The following is a 22,745-nucleotide window of genomic DNA, read 5'->3' as shown; positions in this document are numbered from 1 at the left end:
GCTGAAAGCTGTGCTCCACTGGCAGAACGTCTGGTCAGGAGGCTGAAATAAAAGCAGAACGTTGGGGGTTCCACAAATACAGAGGTGAAATAAATTGTACCAAACAGTATCCCCAACCGAATGAATGGCGAAAATGCGGAGGAGGAGGCCTGACCACAGACACTGTAGCCACCACAGGCGTTGCCTTCAGAAAACCCATGTAGCCCGCTACCTGAAATAGCACCACAAACCCGCTTTCCAATCCAGATACTGCCCTTTGGGCTCCACAGCAGAGGAATAGGAAATCCACCACCTTTTGAAGATGAGGCCGAAGAAAACATTGGTACCCAGGAGTCCCAAGAGCTTTCCCATTGGCACGCCTCCATGGTCAAGGCCTACTGGCAAATGGAGAACAACTGCTCCTTAAATACCCGAGGGAACGCTAGAAACCTATGCGAGAAACATTGAACGCTGCCAGGTGAAGAGTGTCCTCCCAAAGACAAATGCTACCTGTAGGCCACACACTTGCCAGGAGCCATAGTAGGCAGGGAATCAGGAGCATTAGTTTACCAGCAGGACCCCAACAGAGCGCCCGCAGCAGCAGAACACACACACTGCATCCGTAGCTAGCGTGGCCCGGAGACCCCAACACCCGTCTCAGTGCATTGCCACACCGTAGAACCGGAACTGGCGCAGGGAACGGATTCCACACAAAGAGCTGGGTCCCTCACCTGGGTAGCTCGCTTTGGCGAGCCAAACAGCCGCAAACCCCAGTAGAATGCCTGAAATGGGAGCCAGAGTCCGTCAACCAGCCTCCCACTGATGGCCGAGGCTCGGAGCGACTTTCTGTCCCGGCAGTAGCAGGGATAGGCCACAGAGGATCAAGAAATCCCTCAACCAGGTGCCCTGCTCAGCAGCAGGGTCTAGGAGGCAGCCTGTCGGAGTCACAAACCAAAGTTTGCCTTACCTCCTTGTATTCGGCAACTTGTGGAGTCGTACAAGTGGGGTCTATCTCTGGGAGTGGCTAGTCTGACACCCCAGTACTTGTATACAATGTGACCAGCAAAGCCACCACCAGGGCAGGTTTCAAAATACAGAGGGGAAAGCCTCTGGGGTAGAAACCCCTCTGTTCTTCTGCGGGAGAGCGTCAAGGCAGCAAACAAGTTCTTCCTCTCAGAACGTAGTCAAACAAGCCACGTCTGTAACCAACAACTCGTAGCACTACAGAAGTATGTTGTGAGGAGAGCCAGGAAGGAAGATAAGGATTCCACGACTTGAAAGGGCGAGGAACAAGCCTGGGGGCAGAGAAAACTGGAAACGAGCGTTGTAGCAACTCACTGGAGGAAAGAAGAAAGTTGCGACATGAGGAAGCTCTGGTCGTGGCTGTTGATCTCAAACACTTCCTGACGCGTCATTCCGCTGCACTCCGATGGAAAGTAGTGGTCCATAACAGCTAGACCGTCAAGCTTGTCTTCCAAACAATGCGCAATGGGACCAAAGTGAATAGTGGAAGCATGCTGCTCGCTGGGACATGAGACAGCCACCCAAACACCTATACACCCACAGCCCAGCTAGGGGTGCAGGGAGACGGGCCCAATCCAGGTGCCCCTCCAAGCTCATCGGGGGGAGATAGACAGAGTAGCAGGCAGCCCAGCTACCCACTTGAGTTCCTGTTGGAATGGCAGGAAAATTAAAACTGACTTGTAGTGGCTGGGACTCTTATGCTCTCAGTAGAAAGGCACAAAATGTGCACTCACCACTATCCATTGGCTAGTGATATGTGACTTTGGCAAATAATAAATTATGCTCTGTATGTATGTATAGAATTGAGGTGGCAAGTGACTTTTTATGGTTGGCTAGTAGTTTGAAACTTGAATTTATGCCCCCTGACGTGCATAACATTCAATTAGGGAATGTCGGCAAATAGATGTTATAACGTGTTAGTACTTTAACTGCTCTGAAGGTCAATAGCATTGTATCAGTTACAGGTTAGTTAACTTTTTTGAAAGACAGTCTTTTAGCATTCTGCCAAAGTTAACCCACCAGTTAAGATCACCGGCAATGTCCAAAGTGCTGGGGATACTCCAGATACTAAATCTGTTGCTCAGTATTCTGGCTGTGCCTTGAATCCCATTCCGCTCAACCAGAGGTCAGGCTCCCGTAGGAATTAATGAGGGAGGCAGACCAGTTTCTGACTGGCTGAGCAGTATACAGCCATGTTGCTGCAGTAATCCTGATAAACTTGTGCCCAATATTTGGAATAAGGCTCATTCTCATAGAACGATAGTAGTGGTAAGCTATTTCCTCCAGTACCCCATTGTTGACTACAAAACTTGGAGGAGACTGTATGGTTGCTGAACCAGACTGTGTAGTCTGGGCCCAGCGTTCACAACTTGGGACAGAATAAGACTTTCTATTCTCAACGATACTTCTAGCATTTTGTTCTTCGGTTCTGGAACTATATATTTTGTGTTGGTGCCCTGTTTTCAGTGCTCCGGCCTATTCATGTTTAATCCACACAGAGATGAGCAGCAAGGTTTCTTCTAGGAGATGGTCTTTAAGGCTTTCCACCCAGCTGTGCTTGCAAGGTTAACAGAAAGAGTCATTAATATGTTGATTACCTCTAGGCTCTTGAGAAGTTCAGCATCCCATTCATTGTTCAGAGCTTTACCGTAGTGCCTGCAGCAGGCCCTCTTCACTGCCTTCTTTGGTTTGGTACCCTATTATTGTGCGTTTGGACTCTTTAGACACATGGGAATGTTTGAAGCAGAGTGCAAACTCAAACTCTGCTTCCATTCGGAAGGGTGCATCCTTTCAGTCGTTTAGTGCCCCCCCCCCTTCCCAAACACCGGTGGGAACAGTATTCAAACTTTGAGTCAACTTTCCAGGCATTCACTCAAGATGTGGATTCTGCTCAGATACCCGATTGATCCTATCTTGGCGCTCCCTTTCCTCTACGATGGAGTCTGGCAGAGGCCATAACCTTGTTTGGATTCATCCCTTTGCTTCCACACAAACGGAACAAGATCTACCCGAGGAACACGCACGTCAGAGTTGCATGCCAGTTAAGACTATGGGCATATACTCATCTAGGAAAAAGGCTGGTAAACCAGTTGGGGAGTAAACAATACAGGGCATCTGGCTTAGTTGGTCCCAGGACCTTCGCCCTCGGGCACCTCACATTGATTAAATATGGAACAACGCCATAGACTATGTTACTGTGCTGCTGTTCGACATTTATGTCCGGGAATGTGCACGATTTTGTTTTTTGTTTCCTTTTATCTTTTTCCTGGACTGTTTATTTTTTTGTAGGGCGCGGGTCTATGCCCATTCCTTCCCCTCGTCAGCCCATTCGTTGTCATTTTCGTTTCTCTCCCTTCTATTTCCATGATGCTGTAATACCTCGAACTCGCACTATCCTGCTGCGCCAAAAGAAACAAATAGTGTGTCACACCATGACGATTATGTGCATGTGGAATGCCCATGTTTTCGAGCGGCATGTTTCACTTGGTACGCGTTTCCACCAGCATATTAAATCGAAGAGAAAACAGTTATGATTGAGACTTTTGAACAGCGATGGCGCACATGTGTGTTCCCAGTTTTTGCATTCAATGAAAATAAAGCATAGTGAGGTAAAATAATGTACACAGATTCACACAAGTTGGTCAGTTGGGGAAGGACTTTGGTCCATGTTTCATTGGTATCAGAGTGGTGTCTTATAATGTTTGCAAAACGTGTGCGAAATCAACCTGACGTTCTACAATATTTGTCAAATAAAATTAGTATGAGCTTATTTATCAAAATGCTTCGATTAAAAATATATCTCAGCTAGTTCTAGTTCTGTCAACCCTAGGAAATGATTTACTGTCCGATATCATCAGTGTGCCTCAACTGAGTTTACAAAGCGAGTTATTTGACCAAAAGACAGCGAATGTATAATTTGAGATTAGGAGTAGGTGCTGAGTAGGTGCAGTCCTGCAGTCTACTCTGGAGCAGTCTGCCTACAGTCTCTACTGTGGGAGGAGCAAAGTGAACAGTGACCAGTTAAAAACTTCATTCTCGAGCGGAGCGGAGCAGAGTAGGTGCTGAGTAGGTGCAGTCATGCATGGCAGGCATGAAGGAATGATCCCCACGCTTTTTGTGCCCGAAGAAGAAGACGACACCAGAAGGCTGCGAAGCTCTCGCCCACGTTTGGCCGCGGCCGTGGACGCTGTGACTATTAAGCCAGTGTCTGGCAAAAAAAGGTGAGCGATCGAAATTGCCCCACAAAACTGTACCTATGTCAACCATTCAGAGCACGATTCCTTCACAATGAACTCTACCATCCGTACAAAGTGCTAAAGAATTGCAGCCCCCTGCGGGCCCACCCCCGCCCAATCAACAAAACCCTGCACCGTCCCTCCCCTGTCCGGCTGGCGACCCAAAATCTCCTCCTTCGGAGACTCCTACCTTGGTGGTGGTGGTGGCGGCAGCGAGGGAGCGGGTGCGGGGGGGAGTGGAGAGGTTTGGAGCTGAGCGGGAAACAGCGGAGACTGAGAGGGGGGTGTGGAGGGGCTCCTCTCCTCGACTCCGTGTCTCCGAGAGGGCGCTGCCGGAGAGCTGCTTGAGGCGCGGGGAGGGGACGGAGGTTCCACCGCGGCGGCTCTGGTTTCGAGGGCAGAGGAGGAAATCGGAGGGGGGCCGCCTCCTGGGGACCCACCCCCAAACACGGGCCTGGAAGAAGAGGAGGAGCGCCTTCCTGGGGCCCCGCCTGCTGACTCAGATCGGGACTTTGCAGGCCAAACAGTTCTCGTTAAGGCAATGATCCATCTTCCCCAGGCCCTCAGTGAGGCCACGCCTAGCCAGGCGAGTTTGATAGAGAGCGGGCAGGAGCCCGGTCTCTCAGACTCCCAGGCTGCTGAAAGAAATAAACGTCTAAAAAGAAAAAGGCAACAGTCTGTGACAGAGGGCACGGGGAAAATTAGGAGAAAGCCCGACACCAGGACTCCTTTGATTAATAACAAAGTTGTGCTTAAAAGGAACATAAAAGGAAAAGCACCAAAACTAGTGACATAATTTGAGATTTATTTAATCCTGTAATGAAAACTACAAAACAATTCTTATAACTATCATGCCCGTTGTTATTCATGGATGCCCGTTGGTTCGGAGGCAGCATGGTAGATCTGTCGGACGTGACATTAATTATTGGGTTTGCAGCGGAGGCTTAGACCAGATGTTTCATTATTGCATGTTTGTGTGCCTGGTCCATGACATCTCAGGCCATGCAAGGTCTTAAAATCCGACTAGACCTGAAGGGCGAGTTCCTTAGTTTACATACTCTATGTAAGAGAAATGCACTCGCTCCATGATGTGACAAAATATTCCCTGGTGCTTTCTGTAAAATGCTGCATGTCCCCATCATCACACTTCATATTTGGTACAATGCTGCCACACAAAAGCCAGCCATGCACAGTGAAACATGTATTTTACATTTAATGCATATTTGTTTGCTTGTGAGTATGGGGTTGCTAAAAACGTATTTGACATTTACTGCCGTGTCAAGTACCATGCAAATAGTACTCTCCCTTCATATCATCTCCTCGCCAATGTGAGTGGTCGAGTACATTTTGCGAGTCCTGCATCTGTTGTGATTTACAACATTGCCTATTAATCAGATAGATGATTTTCAGACCATCCCTGGTAATAAACCTGTTCTGTCCAAATAGCTGGCCGTTTAAAAGGCTTCCTGGCAGAAAGCAAGTCATCTTGCAACTTTTCTGTTCTTCCTCTCCATGGGTGAGATGTTGTGATTCTATACTGGTCTCTGCTGCAATATTTGCAAATTGTGATGTGCAGATGTCAGTGGATTGGAGGTTTTTCTGCCTGATGCTTTTTCTTCTAGTGCAGCTGTCTGCAACCTGGGGCTCTCCAGATGTTTTGGTCTAGGAACCCCATGATGACTCGCCATTTACTATGCTGGTTAGGACTGATTTAAATTGTAGTCTAAAACATATGTCCGGTCAAAGGTCGCCTGTGTTACTTTGCATACCTCTGTTCAATCCAGGGGTGCCAGCGTGGCACCCAGGACGGGGTACCTCTTTCTCTGCTCCAAGGATGATAGAAGTGCAGATCACCCGATCCTGACAGTGCTGTGTATTATTCATTTTAAAAAGCCAGTTCTGAGGCAAACGTCCAGAAAATGAGGGTTCATTTTAAATAACTTGCTGAGCATTACCAAAGCGTGCCCCAATCTGGAAATTACTAATGTTTCGTGTATGCAAAAATGTAACCTTCCAAACACACTCAAAAGCAGTTATAATTGTATGCTGATTATCTCTGGAAGGACTATTTTAAATGATGTCCTTTAGTGTTTCTTACTGCATCTTTCTTTTTTTTTTCTTCAGCTTTTTCCTTGGCCCCGGGCAGTGGGTTCGAGCCAGGTGCGCAGTTACTACGTGAATTGGCGCATGCTTCGGGATGTCAAGAGAAGGAAGATGGCTTTTGAGTATGCCGATGAGAGACTGCGGATTAATGCCTTGCGCAAAAACAACATCCTTCCTCGAGAGTTGCAGGTAAGTTCCATACTAGGCCTCTACTTTGCCAGATGCCTATCTGACTTGTGCTCTAATCAAGGGCTAAGGAAGATTATTTGCTCAAAGCTGTGAAAAAGCAAGGTTATCCTATAACTTCCAGGCCTATGACAAAGCAAAATTACCTTTTTGAAGGTGCAAAGTGTAGCCTCTGTAGATTAACCCTTCAACGCACACACCAGAAAAAATACCACTCACTAGGGAAAAAGGCCCAGCACACCCCTTGCAAGGAGAACAAGGTGTAATCTCACAAAAATACAAGCACGTACCAACAAAGAACTCTGCTGCCACGGAGCGCCCTGACAAAAACAGCACACAGTTGGTTTTAAAGATGCACAACATCACAAGTGATGTACATTACATACACTCCTACAGAAAAGGGGTGTATCGGCCAGTTTTACTCCCCAAAAATAAAAATAGGGAGTAAAAATACTTCCAACAAAAAATAGGAAAAAGACATGTAGAATCTTGTGCCCCTGCATTCACCCTCACAGCTCCATGGATATTTGGACCAGTAGTCCACGTAGTACCAGATGAAGAAACCACTATTTTAACCGCCTGATTGGAAGAAGTAAGCATGCATCTTTTTAATGTGCATGAATAACTAGGTGCAAATAAATCATATTCTGAAAGCATTTCCGTTTTTAATTTAAAACCCATTTACTCGCTTATAAAATACTCTCATTGGGAATTGGACTTACATTTTTACTCCCTAAAAAAACAAAAATCATCTTACTCCCAACTTAAAAAAATAGGGTGTAAAATACTGCCACTTCCAAATCTTATTTGGAACACTGATTACATAGGTTACGAATCCATGTAGCTGGTTGGTGCGACCCTATACACACATAGCCTGCTCCATATGGGATGCCAGGTCATTGGTCACAGCATCTTCTGTCCATCTTCTTCCACGTGGGGATCTTCTTCTGTCATCAGATACAAAGACTCTAATTGGCAATTTATTTACACAGTTCATTATTTCATAGTTCTACAGTTCACCTGGTACCAAGGACATGAGCGAGGCAGATACTTTCGAGTTTGGGATAACTTCTCAGAACTACATGAACCCCTGCTCCTATACCAGACACGCCAGCACATCCACAACTTTGCCACCCACAGGCCTACATTTGATACCTTCTCCCCTTGTACCTCACAGCACAAATCACATGGACTGATGGTGGGGGCAACCCGTCACTGCTCTCTGATCTTCCTGATCGATTGGTCACTCGTACAGATTTATGACCCGGGGTCTTGGGCTGGTCAGTGCACTCACGTACTTGGGGCCTCGGCTTGAGCATCCCTGGCCACTATAACTTAAAGATCTGGATGGACGAAGGCCTAAAGCCCTCGCCGCCCCCATTCCCCTTCTCGTGGGATAACTCTTCACAAATCAATTCCTGCCTTCTCTTGGCCTTGCAGGGCATATTTGCTCTGGGTTACATGCACTAACGATAAGACACAATGGAGAGCTGTGTGTCTTCAGTGAATTAACCTTCTGCAGGGCTGCAAGCAAAGATTGCGCACGCACCCCTCTATCCCTCGGGATGGGATTTGGGGTGTTGGCATAGCTATGACACTAGTCCACAATTTCAAGATGGCGTCTACAATCCAGCTTCTATGGGTGACCCCCCCCCTACCACATCATCTTCTACAATCGCCTCATTCTACTTCGCAGAGGGGCCTGGGACTTCCACCCCCAACACCACCTTTGTTGTTTCTGACCCATATTGGTGGCACAAATACATTAGCAACCTGAACACAGTCCTAGATAGCAATTGCTCTATAAGAGGCACCCCCAATGAATTTGGTTGTTTGATTTCAAAGCAGTTTCTTAAATTGCTCCTGGAATGCAGGCTATTTTAAGCACACTATTAAGCAGCAGTGTTGCTAGGAACCTGGCACCTCCTGACTTCCTGGATAGCAGACATGGTTGAGTGCCCTGCTGCAATCCATTTTCTGTCCCTCACGTCTTCAAAGGAAAGTTCCTTCATGTGCGATTATGGTGTGGATGAGTCTCAGGACGGTCATCATTTTGAATCTCCATGGTAGCCCAATGCAATGACATTGTAACATTTGGCTAGTTATTAGACAGTAGCTCAATCTATGAGGCTCGGAGGCTCGACCATAATGTTCACACATTGCTGATGCAGACATGTCTTTCTCACTTCCTGGAGAAATGACAGACAAACAGGTAATGCAGACTTAATTAACGTTGACCTCCAAGCCTTTCTGGCCTGGAGGGTTGCCCCGAGCAATGCCAGTGGTTAAGATTCAGTCTAAACCTTCCAGCCATCACCTCTTTATTTTTGCTTTGTCACCCCGAGTGGGACGGGTATGCCCAGACGTGGGTCCCGTGCCTGCTGGGCCTAGAGACCCAAGTTACTCCTCACTGATGAGCCCCAACAAGGGCGAAACATGTTTGGGGATGCTTGGGGTCTCGTGCAGAAGGGATGTGACCTAGCAGTTCGGGCTGGACTGCCCCTTTTGGGGTGGGGCCAAGCCTGATTTGCATATGGTCTTTCCCCTTCTTTAATGGATTGGCAGGCGAGGAACAATGGTCTGGAGGGTTGCCCCGAGCAATGCCAGTGGTTAAGATTCAGTCTAAACCTTCCAGCCATCACCTCTTTGTTTTTGCTCCAAACCTTTCTTGACATTCTAAATGCTAGGTGTGCTAATAAACACGCTGTGGGATCGGCTGCTGGAGTTCAGTCTAGCTTCAGGAGGCTCCGAGAACAGACTTTTTCCCTGCCTGCTGTGCTTGCCTTGGCTCCTTTAAAATGCTACGATTTTGCTTAAAAGAAGTTCCTGCCGCATAGAACCAGTGCGCAAGTTTGGCTGCAGGAATTCTGTCTAGCTTCAGTCAAGCTGCAGGCAAGAGGCTGGTAGAAGCCTGGCTTAAGCAATCCCGGTCGTGGCAGAGTTCCTAAGAGCATATCCCTGTGAGTCCCGCTGAACTCTGCATGGAATTGTACTTTCCCCCGCGCACAAGGGGTCAATTACAACTACATGAGGGTCGGGCTGCCTGCACCCTCGCCTAATCAGGTTACTATGGAAGAACACGCAGCTCCCCTCCAGCTACAGCGTTCTGAACGGAGTCAGAAAGATGCCGAGACATGGTCACAAAACTACTCTGAGGCGACTGTCGAATGGGGTGGTTTATTGAAAGCCTTAAAGTCTAAGAGTTCGCTGTTAAGTTCTCCCCTCTGCCCCTTATTGTTACAGCCCCATTGTTGCCAATTGTTTCAGAAAATGTGTCTGACGTGATGCTCAATGATCGGGACAATTTTCAAATACTAACTGTAATGAATAATGTACATGATTTGACTGACGCTGAAATGCTAGAAAACGACCCCCTGAACCTCAAATGAGGTTGTGATATCAAGTAGACTTGAGGTTCTAGAGATGGGGGTTGGGAGTTGCCGGAACCATATTGGGTAGCCTGCCACGACCCTTCCCTGGTCGATCGGATTCCACAGATGCGCATTTAACACAGCCCCCTCAGAATTTGGCAAACCAGTGGAAAGCACAGATAGAACGGCCTATCGCCCTTTCTCTCCCGGGCAATGAAGGGTCACTGTTAAACCTGGCAGCACATTTACCTAGAGACATTGCAAATATTAATGAGAGACTTAAGCACCAAGAGAGGCCTGAGGGTCGAATAGATGCAACCCTTCATGCCTCTGAGTTGACATTTCAATCGACAGACTCTAACATCGCACAGAGCCCAGCACAGATGTTGGCATGTTTGGTGAGCTTCGAGGCTGTAGGGAGCGCAACTTCTTGCACCATTAGAGAGGCTTATACTGGCGATTCAATGCGCTAATTATTACCGGAATGTATGGTTGGTACGCCTGCGGCCACCTCATCCACTTCTTCATCTCTCAATGGCTGTTTATTCACCAAATATAAATCGTTGGGCTCCTAGCAATTACAACACAGCAGCGTTTCAAACCCAATGCAACGTCACGGCAGCTTTGACGATTTCCTTGTGCCCATTTTTAATAGTATATGAAACAATAAATGAAAAAAGTTAGACCAATCGACTCTTTTGGCCATGGTTCACTCGAAAATGTACGTAGAATCTTCTATTAACTTGCTACAAAAGAGATTGGATCTGGAAGCTAAGACATCTGCCCAGTTTGAAAATAAATGTTGTGACTTTTTAGAAGTGGAAGGTGCCGACAAAAAGTTTGATGGAATCCATACTAGAGACAATAAAATGGGTGAGAGTGAGGGGAATAGGTGAACATACTAAAATTGTTCTGAGTCTGCAGGAAACGGTTGGTGTGAATTCTAAGTCCTACAAGCAATACGCAACGGTCCCTATAGTTCTTCCCAAAGCCCATGAAGCTCAACCAGTAAAAACCATAGCCTCTGCAACTGCAGCTCTGAAAAAGATAATGCAAAGAGAGGACGATCTTCGAGCTGTGGTAAGTGAACCTCCTGAGTCGCCCACAAGGGTGTTGGTTGCCTGTAACGCTGAGATAGGGGTGTTGGAACTCGAGAGACCACGCCTGTGATCGGACCAGGCAGGTGTGGACTCAGAGCCCGAATACTCACCCAACAAAGCATATCCGATTTATTTATTATCTTTTATTTTATTTTTTCAAAAAAGGAGAAAAAGCATCTGAATAAAAATATGAAACGGCAGCAAATAAAATGCTGCTAGCAAGGCATGGCAAATAAAATCACGCTCTGACATTTTTGCATAACCTAGCAACGCCTCCCTCGCTGCTAAAGCCGGCTTCCTACTGAAAGTCTGGATCCTTGGCTAGACTGGCTGACTCGGAGTTCTTACAATCATTTATGGATAAGAACACAGTAGAGGAAATAAGTTATGATCTGGATTGTGGATCTGCTGAACTTTTCTACTTATACTGTTGAAAAGTCTACAGAGGAGGAGAAGGAACTGCAAACCCCAAAACCCATTGATGACTAATACTGGAACAAAAGGTGTGTTGCCCCTTCTAAGAGAAGTATATGTCCCGTTTTTTACCTGGTCACAAAGGAGACTGATAGTTTAGCAAAAATGCAAGCTGGACAAAAAAACATGGGGAATTGGTATTGCCTAATTTGGGGCAGAACATAAAAAGCAAGCCTTGGAAGGAAGGTAGGGAGGTTATGTGTGGAAACACTGTTCTCTTAGAATGACTATTACCTATGGAGGATGGCTTAATCGTGAATCGCTCTAATGTACTAAGCGACTTCAAAATAGTGAGTTTGTGAAGGTATCACATTCGGACAGGGATCTTCGCCAACTGAGTTCAAACTTGGTTAAGACTCCACTCTTGGAATCCACGCCGTTGCTGCTGCTGCCTCTGTGATTTGAGCTCACGGAAACCATGCTCATGGTGCGGCTTACAGCAGCAAAGAAGCAAGAGGTTAACCTGCAAAACAAGAGAAATAAAATACAGGAGAGAATGAGAGCTGTCAAGCTAAAACTGCTTGAGGCATCAAACTTGCAGCCCTTGACTATTGATGACGAGCAGTGCAATCCCAGAATGGACATGAACTGCCCTTTACGGGTACAATTTAGCTGTAGGAATATTTCGGATAGGAACACCAGGAAAGTGCCAAAAGCTACATCGACGGTATTGAAAGGTGATGGCTGGTCCTGGATGGCTCTAATAGTTACCAGTAAAAGTAATATGAGATTGGGTCTGGCCGCTCTGAGTAGTGGGTTGTAGGATCTTGGAATACTCAGGGTTTCGCTCACCTCTTTAATCATGGAACCTGTTTTGAAACTTTTTATGTTCACAGGAAACCTGGTTGCGGGTAAAGCCTATGTCCGATGGCTGTAGTGCCTATCTAAATCCAGCTAAAAAGGAATGGAAGGGAAGGCCTTCTTTGGGCCTTTTGACATTGTTGAGAAATGGCCTGGACTTGCTATTGCTTCAGACATGGAACCCGAATCAGTTTATCCATGTGCTCTTTTTGATTAGAACAGAACTGGAAGGACCCTGGGTCTCCAAACTGGGAGTAATCCTAAATCTTTATTGTAACCCTTTGGGGATGGAATCAGGTATATTTGTGCATACTATAATGAATATAATAGATGAGTGTAATGCTAAATTGGATGCCCCTAACATAGTTACATGTGGAGACTTGAATATAGCCTGCATCGACAAATAGGGCCAGTTAATAACTGAATTTGATACAGCCACAAATACTGGGCATAGGAGAGCAGTGGAATGGACTAGAGCATTGCACTTGAGAGACTTCCTTCCACATGCTAAACGGCCAGATAATAGGATAACGGGAGACATTCCGAGCAGACCCACTTGGTCTAGAGGCCCCCAGTCTGGAGTCCTGGATTATTTTTGTCTCAGGGAACATGATTCCCTTTATAAAGACTTTGGAGGTTATTGCAACAACAAAGAGGGATCATTGTCTATTAAAAAATTGGTTTCTCGTTAGTGGGAATCCTAGATATATGTAGCCATCTATAATCTCCAGTTTGTCTTTACCCAGTTTCCAAACAAAGGTAGATTTCTTTGGAAGGACACCACCTAAGCATATAATTTGTGTTTTTTGTATGTTAATCTTCATATGGTTATCCTGAGCATAATGCTAAAGTGCATTTATAGAGTGTTGGAGGCCCAAGGGGGTCTGATCAAGAAGTATAGTGTCATCAGCGTAGCCTAGCCATGATATTACTGTTCCAACACTTTGGGAGGGGGGGGGATTGAGAGCTGCAGAAATCCTCTGGTCCATATCTGAGAGGTATAAATCAAAAAGCAGAGGATCAAGTGCACATCCCTGCTTCAGGCCTGAATTTGTAATGATTGGAGCACCAAGTTCGCCTTTCTGATTTAGTCTAATCATTACAGTGTGTCTGTGTAGGCAACAATATACATTTTCCCCCGCTCTGCCTTTAACTTGTGCTTGCAAATATTGGATCATACATATATTGTCCAGTGTACAATGTCCTTTCATAAAGCCAGTTTGGAAGGGTGTTATGAAATTTTGTTTGTGCCCAATCGTTGATTTTCTTTAGCAGAATGGTTGCAAAGATGTTTTGGCTTGAATCGAGCATTGCAAACAGTCTGTAATTAAGCAGATCACGTCTGCCCCCCTTTTTGTAGATGGGGACTAGTATAGATCTTCACCAGCTATCAGGAATACTCCTGTGGCTTCTATCCGACGAAAGAGACTAAGTAGGATTTTGGCCCAAAAAGTCCGGATTTTTCTTATGCTGATATTTGCTATCCCATCGGGGCCTGGGGAACACAATGGATTTTTTGGTCAAGAGAATTATATCTCCTTCATTGAAATCACCATCAAATTGCGTATTGCGGAATGTAAATGATCGTGGGGATTTTCATATACGCTGCCCATTGCGGTTATTGAATAGCATGCAATGCTAGGGATATTGAATCCAAAAGTACTCTCTCAGGCGTGCCCAGAACGTTTTGCTATCATTGGATTACAAATGTCTAAAGAGATTTTGCCAATTCGTATTATCCAAAGAGTGCCTGTGCTGCCACAGACATTTTTTGTAGCGAGTTTTTAATAGTCAAAGCTTTGCCTGTTTCTCATCCTGCAGGTGGAAAAATTGTTTATCGAAAAGAACTTCTGGGTAAAATGTAAGAGTTAATCGTGTTTGTTTTAAAAGCAATTTATTAGGTCTGCACAGTGGCGGTATTCGCGAGACGTTCCACCATAAGTTCGATGTTCAATCATGTGTAGCTGACCAGTGTTCCAATTTATTGTTGCTGGATTGGGTAATTTTGTAAATTTTTATGAGCATTTTTTGAGACCACATTATTATGTTGCCAGAGTTATTTGATTTAGCATTAGTTGGTATAAAGCGAGCTGAGAAAATATAGCTCAAATTAGAGCACCAAGCAAGGATAGCATGGTCACTTACGTCATTATGCTTAATTTCCAATGCATCACAACTTCTTAGCATTTTTTGATTTGTCACAACATAGTCCAGATTAGATTTTGAGCAGCCATTTGACCCGATGTAATTAGACATAGGATCATCAGGATTTTTCCTAGGAAGGCAAATGAGATCATTTGCATCAGAAAAACATCATCGCGCCCATTTCCGTACGCCTCGCCAATATAAGTAGGCTCTATATCCTGGTCTACGTATTTGCCAAGATGAAGATCATGAGTGTTGAAATCTTGTCCTATCAATATTATGGCATTCGGATGCTTGTTGTACCATATAGAAATAGTATTGCTTATCATATGTAGTATTTTAGTGATACTCTTACAATCAGGGGGAACATATATGTTACATAACCATATTCTTTCATTTTAAGTAGGTATAGTTAATAGAGTTGATAGCACATACAGGAGTGGCTCTTCTATAGAGACCAATTCCAATGTGAAATTGGCTTGCACACCTATTGCTAAACTGCCACTAGGATGTCCCCCATTAGGTCTTTTAGCAGGGTTGCAGAAAATTGTGTAGCCATCTACGTGACATTTTTTGAGAATCCATGTTGCCTGTAAGAGGAAGACTTATGCGGTAGTCAAATGCAAAAGACTTGTGGTTTGCCAAGGAAGGATTGGTGACCTTGCGTATTCCACGAGATCCACACCAGTGGCTTGGCAGTGGTTTTCTGTCAGATCATATTAGGTCTTGCAGCTTCACAGATCCATTGTGCCTTCTGATCCGGTGCCGCAAGATAAGTCCCAGGGCTGACGATCGTAGCACGTAAGGATTCTCGTTTCAACATAAGAAGATGCCTTTAGTTGCTTTTGATGAGAACATGAGGCTGTGGGCAGAGACCAGGTGGCAGCCAACTTCCTGCAGACTGTGAGCCTGTATCCAAAATTGTCAAGCTCTAATGAGCACTGCTTGAGTAATACCATCAAAGGTGATACAAATTCCATAATTACCCAGCTCAGTGGGCTGTCAAATTTTGAGAGTTCAATGCGATTAATATCTGCAGAAGTTATGACCGTTAGTTGCTTAATCTGAGAGAAAGTTTCAAGCATGATTTTCCTGTGTAAAAAAAAATAAAAAAAATATATATAGTTGGTTGGATGGGGGTTCTTCCAGCTTGACCCATTGCCCCCAAAAACCGGGGTCTTCATCCATTTTGATTGTTTTTCTGTTTTCCTTGACCTGGATGTTGACTGTTAGTCGTAATACACTCCTACGAGGTTAAATTAGTACTGGCATTACGCATAGGGGATGGTATCCGGTCTATGACAATAGGAGCATCTTTCCCTTCATTGGTAGGCCCACCTGTTTGTCGTTGAGTGGGTGCATATACTTCTGAGCTTCTGGGTTGCGTACCGTCCCTATTATTGCTTTCTATGGCTTCTAGCCAATGTTCCTTGTAATTGCACTTGTCTGGTAGTGCCATCCACAATCGTATGCACCACTATGGTTTTTGCGCTCTTAGATGCATGTTTCTTGGGTCTAATAAACATTAGAGGAATGTTGTGATTGGGATATGACAGTAGTGATTTTAGAGCTTTTCATTTTTTTCTCCACCTTCTGCATTTGTCATTTTCAGTTATAAGATTACTACTTGTATTTTCTCCGTTCACGGGAGGTGGAATGGTAATTTCCTCGAAGTCCCGCCCATCTCTCCCCCATATTGAGCTCAAGGCTGGCCAGGTTTTGTGCTGCCACCTGAAGGAAACCGCTTTCATCAATATCGACCATAGAATGCCGCGGAGGTATACAAGACGGATTTGTGGGAATTTCATTATTCGCAAAGGCATGTTCTGTAACATTTTGCGTTAAAACAGAATTCTCCAAGATAATGTCAACCACTTTCGCAACAATCTTCTTAAAAGAGCTCTGTTCTTGAGCTGTTGCCGTACAAATAATAATCAGCGTTTCCACACTAGAAGCCATAGCTTTTATTTGGGATGCAATTTGTAAATCCTTCTGTTTACTATTATGTTTCTGAGCAGGATGATGAATTGGCTCGTCTTCAGTGCCACTTGTGCAAATAGAAGAATCCATGCAAGAAGAAGTAGTGGCGTATTTGGAGAGATACGGGGAAGCAGAAAGGTTTATTCCAATGATGTTCTTTAGTAGGCAAACCAGTGTTTCCCATGGAGTCGCGTTGCACTCCTAGTCACATATTTAACCAAGAATGATTATTGTCAATCATGGGAGACCGCTGTGTGGAGATAAAAAAACAATCGATCCAGAGACATGGCCACTTTTTCTTTGTTTACTGGAACATGTGGCGAGTTTAGAAAGGCTGCAATAGGAGGTTGCATGGAGCCCCCCTGATTCACAGGCCTGCTTCATCTTTTTCATATTCGGTGGGCTAAATAGTTGATCGATAGTGGACTTCCTCAGTTTCAGATTTTAAACCAGTCGACAGATACTAACCATTTAAGTAATGTGGTAGACTCACCAGAGCTGTCAAATCAAAGTGATGGAATGTTTGCAACTTGTCGCATGGATTTCGCTTTTGCAAAACAGTGGAATTGGGCTATAACCGCAGCCACTGCAACTATTTGCTTCCTGGAGAACTTCAGATAGTAGGGTTTATCCATTCTGCTCATAAGGATTGACCCTGTGATCCCAATTATACCTTAGAGGGTTCAGGAACTAACAAGTTCATCATTCACAGAAACCTTTTTTGGATTGCCCTTCTCGAATTGGGGTATTTTTCTTATTCTAGTACCGATTCCCATTCTGTAGAAGGGGACTCTCTAAAAGATGTCAACTTTATGGAGTCGTATACTCTGGTGATGGCAGAGGGGGCACGTTAGGTAGCCATTTAAGCTACCTAGGGTGTGTTGAGAGTGCAATAGGTGGGACTAGATGCACCAGGACTCATGACTTCTCTGGTGATTGTTGCTGATTCTGCTGTGCTGGTAGAGGCTGTGGCTCAAGCCTTTGGCCCAGATGATTAGTCTGTGGAACCAAAGCATCACCTCCAAAATGAAATCCTTTACAGCATGGCTTTTTGGCCAGAACAATCATTCATTTTCTTACATTTGCAAAAGTGGTCCTCTTGGCCCTGTGATGGTCTGCTACTAGGTGCTGTGAATGGTACCACAGGGAGAGTCTGTCTGTGGTATGATTGGGCTGATTGTGCTGCTGACACCTATGCCTCTAGCCAGGGGTACTACATGGAGAAAGGCATAGAGGTGAACCTTTGGCCTCAGCAATATGGTTTATCACTATCCAGCATATCGCACATCTATGATCTGAAGGAGAACAAAAGCTCTAGTGAGAGCGTGTTACTGCCTGCTATTTCTCTCACAGGTTCTCGCCTTCTGCCTCCTTGGAGACTCTCATTGAGAGAATGGTCTTCTACTGGCTGCTGGGCCAGCACCTTGCTGTCTATTGCCTCTACCTACTGTAGTCCACAATGTTGGCACTTGCACATGCATAGGTGAATGCCGTGATTACCTCGGTATCCTGCTCCAGTTCAGAAGGTGCAGAGGATATGACTATGTACCCAGTCTATGAGACTTTGATTGCTGTGTGATCGCTAGGAGATTTGGGAGGTGTGTATGTTGGCCCACTGAACTCAGCCATTCAGTGTCCTCCGACAACTCAGCCTGTCGACCTGTGTAAGCCTGCTCTTGTGAAATCTTGGGGTGCTGTGGTGTTACGTTACCAGTTGCAAGCACCCTTAGTAGGCCTTTACTGGCACCTTAAAGTGAATTCCAGCAGACAAAGTGCTCTCTGAGAACCTTCTATCCAGAATGATCATTGGGAAAAAATCACTGGGCCGAGGTGCTTGTCAAAAAAGAAGGTTGGTACTCACCATTGAGTCATTTCATGAAGTCCATGTATTCTAATGATAGAAAATCCCCTCTGGCCTCAGTACTGTGACCAGATCCCTCAATGAGAATTGTAAGAAAGGCATGGTATCAACAGTAAGACAGACACAAGCGACCACAGTTCAAGGGTGTTTATTGAACTTCAACAAGGTTATGATAAACGCCTATCTAAACCTAAATCTACAGATGGGAGCAAGCTACGACCATCAAATAATAACGCAGTCCTAGTGGTGTCTTGTCAAAATAACAAGGTCTATACTAAAAAACCTATTGGCAATCCTTACCTCTAAATACAAACAGCAAGGGGGATCATCTTACAAAAAGAAAGAAGTGTTCAATATGATATGTCAGGATGTTCAGGCCGTTGGCCTCCCTTCCCCACATTTTTAGCACTGGACAAGGAGGTTAACTGGAGCGTAGCACAGTCTCTGGGTTCTTTAGCACGAGGATACAGTTCAATCATAACATCGGGACCTTCTGTATGCAAGTCTCTTTACTCCTCAAAGTGTGTTCATTCAGAGGGCCTGATGCAACCAAACAAAAACGATAAATTATTTTCCTCTTTGGATTTCTACTAGTATTCACTTAAGGTGATTCACTATTCACCCAGATCACCCTCAGTCGGGCTCAGATCTCTTTAGTACAAAGTCCATTCCCTTTTGACCCCCCCAACCCCATCGGGCGGGATCAGATCTCTTTAGCACAATGTTCGCAGAATATTGCGAACATTCACCCCGGATGCCCCTCAGCCGGGCTCGGATGCCCTTTCTTTTGATCCCCCTCATTTGGGCTCAGATCTCTTTACATTTGTCACCTTTTGTGTTTGGATACCTAACAGAGACTTTTCAAATGAGCATGCACTTGGTGCCAAACCACTCTGTTTACGATATCTATCTTCGCTTCAAAGTTCAGTCACTCATTTAGTGCATTAATTATGTTCGCATTACTTGCCACATACGCATCATGCACTGTCCTCTTCAAATTCCGAAATACAATGTTGCTGCTTGCAACCTTGGGTTTCAGACAGCCCGGGTTTGTATCAGTCTCCCCAACTGTCCGGCTGTGCTGCCTACACTGGCTTTTCTTTGTGGTAGGAGCCAAGGACAGGGATGTATACGATTTGGCTGTGGCAGAATTCCTTGCTCCCCAACTGACATTGGTCAATTTAGCTGCAAAGAAAATTTTGCTGCGGCCAAATTCAGCAAAACTTTAACCCCCCAGGGCACCTAATACAACCCCCCCACCCACCCTCTACTTACCTTTTCAGCGTCCACTTTTCTTCGGACCCTGCAGCTTTGATTCTGTCCCTAGTACGCAGGTCGGATCCGACGCTGCACGGTCCACTTTTCTTCTTTTTTGTCTCTGTCTCCAACTCTGGAAATGGGGGATACCTCCGCTGCGCCCAAAGTTCATCTCTATCAAACATTGGGAGTAGGGGTTTCCCCGATTCCCATGTTTGGTAGTGATTACCCAATTTGATCGTTTTGAATAGATCGAATGTTACTGGCCTAATTCGGCCAGATGTACCATACAATCAATTCCAAACTATCAAATTGGGTACTACCAAGGGCATTGCCATGGCGGCAACCGCTTCTCCCCGCCTTGACTTTCGACGCGGAAGAGCCCCGGGTACCTCCGACACACAATGCAGGAGTCTTCAGCTTTGATTCCAGGTCTTACTTTTTCTATTCTCGTAGGCTCATAAAAGTTAAGGTCTTTCAGTGAAAAGGTCAAGGGCCCATCCTTTGTATTCCTTTTCGGTCTAGCCGTCTTTCGCCTTGTTAAACCGCCATCTTGCAACTGCTGCTTCCTCGTGTGCTTTGCCTCGCTCAGAGAGTGTGCTCTCGTGCTCATCTTTTATCCGTGTTGGGAAGTGTGGTGGAAGTCAGGTGTGTGTAATGATCAGTAATTGCCTGACCATCGTGTTGGGACATGTCAGGTATACGGCTCAAGTGTTAGTCCGTTTTCCCTCAAGGTGAGTTGTCCATGAGAAAGTGTTTGTGTCGGAAAAGGGGCAAGGGGGTTGATTCTCTAAGTATCCTGGTAGGATGGGGTAAAGGTGTTAAGGAAGGGGATACCGCGTTTCGCCGTCCGGTGTCTCACTTCCACTCCCAGAAGACCCCGCCTTATACTCAAGCACTGGTCCATCACCAGAAACTGGTTCCAAAAGTGAGGGCTGTGTCCTGCCCACCTGGATGACAGATCCCCGAGGACTAGCGGCTGAGACACCTTGAGGTTTCTCTTAGAGGGCATTGCACGCCATGCAGAGGTTGCAGCACAAATCTTGGACAACGTACTCTGAAAAAGAATGAATTCAAGTCCTGACAAGAAAAATGCTCGTCACAAGACACACAGCAGATGAATACAAAACTCCATGGCATAAAACCGGTAGGCTTTTAGAAATAAAAGGCTCAGTTTTGAGATAAAAATCCATGCTGTGGTGGATTATGCTCTGGACCTGTGCAGGAGATAATCCTGTATGTAAAGAGGACGGGATTAAGAGTTACATAATGAGCCCATAAATGATGGAAAGTGACATTGTTTGAATATTTAATTGATATGATGCACGCAATAAAGTATGTAGGACTAGCTCCTTGCTCTCCATAAATAGCACAACATGATATCTTATGCCTAGAAGCAATGTTTATCGACTTTTTGGCTGTTGACTTTGGTGTCTTGGAGTAACTGAAGTGCCACTTAAGCGTTTCCTTAGGTCGTACAAAGCTAGACAAAATTGTTCCAGTTTAAATTAGTTTGAACACATTTAGGGAAATGTATACTTCAAGCTAAATATAATAATATATATATAATATAAAATTAAACGGATTGGTGGGGATGTATTTTCTTGCCCTTAACGAGTGTTTGTAATAGCTGACTCTGAAATGCACATTGTTGTTCATCCGCATTGTTAACTTGCACATAATCTTGTTCACCATTTGTAGGCAGAACTTTCATCTTTTTATGTGTCCTTATTACTTTGAAGTATATGATTGTAATGTACAATGCAATTTTTATCTCCTGCCAGGAAGTCGCTGATAAAGAGATAGCAGCCCTTCCCCGTGACAGCTGCCCTGTCAGGATCCGGAACAGGTGTGTTCTCACCTCACGTCCACGGGGTGTGAAGCGGCGATGGAGGCTTAGCCGTATCGTCTTCCGTCACCTCGCGGATCATAGTCAGATGTCTGGTATCCAGAGAGCCATATGGTAGCATCTCCCTAAGACCGTCTCTCTTTCTGTAACCAAGAAAATACGATGGTTGGCCTCAGCATCCAGAGAATAAGCTTGGGCATGAAAGTGGAGTAACAGTGTACAGATTGTTGATTCTAGTCTACTGGGTAAACGTTTTTGGACAAACAATGCCTACTATGAACTCCTGCAGAAATTGATGAGGGTAAATGGTGCTGGCCTGCAACACGTTAACTGATGCCTCTCTCAAAATAGGGTTTAGTGCACAGGGCCTCTTCACTGTCGTGTGACAAGTGATAACCAGGTAGCAAGAGGCCCCAGACTTAAGTCTTACGGGCGCTGGCTTGTTTGTCTTTCTTCAGAATACTGTGTGCAATCTACTGCCATGGCCGTCTTGTCACAATGGATACATTCCTCCTGTCTAGCAGAAACGTGATCAGTGTACCCCTAATAAAGAACTGTTGCATTTCCTTGTTTGCTAATGTTGTTTATCATAAGGATGTTTACTTAGAATTTGGTTTCACTTTTTTCTTTTTGCCCCATTTGTGATGAACTGAACCTATAGGGCAGGATTAATTTAAGCTATGCGTCTGCAACCGTTGGCTCTCCAGTTGTCTTGAACTACAGCTCCCATCAGTGCTAGACAGCATAGTCTATGAAGAGGGATAATGGGAGTTGTAGTCCAAAAACCTGGAGATCCACAGGTTGCAGACCCCCGATTTTAACCATAGTAGTAGTCTGGTGTCCTCTGCCACCATTCAAGCATATCATGTTTGCTAGTGTACGAAAAGGAAACTAGTGCTAAGCTCTGTTTTCGTTTGGACCCTATCCCAAATGAAGCAAATCAGTATCTTAAAATGTTTGAATTCTAGCAAGGTCTTGAAACACTGGCTTGGCAAAGTACCATTCCAACCTAGAAGTCTGAACCTACCAATTCTTAAGTTGATGTTGTGTTTAGACATGATTCCAGTATAGTGTGTAAGTCTTAGTTACTTACGGTTTCCCAATCTGACGGGGAATAATCAAGCATGTGAATCTATGAAAGATCCATTGCTGGAGAACTTATGTTTTGGATATGGTGATCGAGTAAATGTTCTGCATCTCATGGGCTTACTGTGTACGTTTAATTCACTCTGCGCAGTTTTTCCTAATTGAGAAAAATTTTCCCTGGACAATATGTAGGCATTGTTCTTGGTTTAATCTTAGATTTTGAAAATTGATTTCTTTGTAGCTCAGTTAATGTTAGAGAATACTTTCATGCATATGATCTTCCTCCATTTGGCT

General features: G+C 45.0%; 1 protein-coding gene across 1 annotated transcript in view; it reads left to right on the top strand.

Moving 5' to 3' along the window:
- The window catches only part of MRPS14 (mitochondrial ribosomal protein S14), a 38,453-nt gene extending 16,522 nt beyond the window's left edge, over window positions 1-21,931 (top strand). Inside the window, exons 2-3 of the mRNA XM_069641131.1 lie at window positions 6,363-6,530; window positions 21,301-21,931. Coding sequence (XP_069497232.1) covers window positions 6,363-6,530; window positions 21,301-21,483 — 351 coding nt within the window. The 3' untranslated portion in view covers window positions 21,484-21,931. The remainder of the gene's footprint in view (window positions 1-6,362; window positions 6,531-21,300) is intronic.
- The last annotated feature ends 814 nt before the right edge of the window (window positions 21,932-22,745 follow it).

Source organism: Ambystoma mexicanum, chromosome 1q (genome assembly GCF_040938575.1).
Source record: "Ambystoma mexicanum isolate Mex_15411 chromosome 1q, UKY_AmexF1_1, whole genome shotgun sequence".
NCBI classification, from domain to species: domain Eukaryota; kingdom Metazoa; phylum Chordata; class Amphibia; order Caudata; family Ambystomatidae; genus Ambystoma; species Ambystoma mexicanum.
Note: the sequence above shows the minus strand (reverse complement) of the source record. Positions and strands in the feature narration are given on the sequence as shown.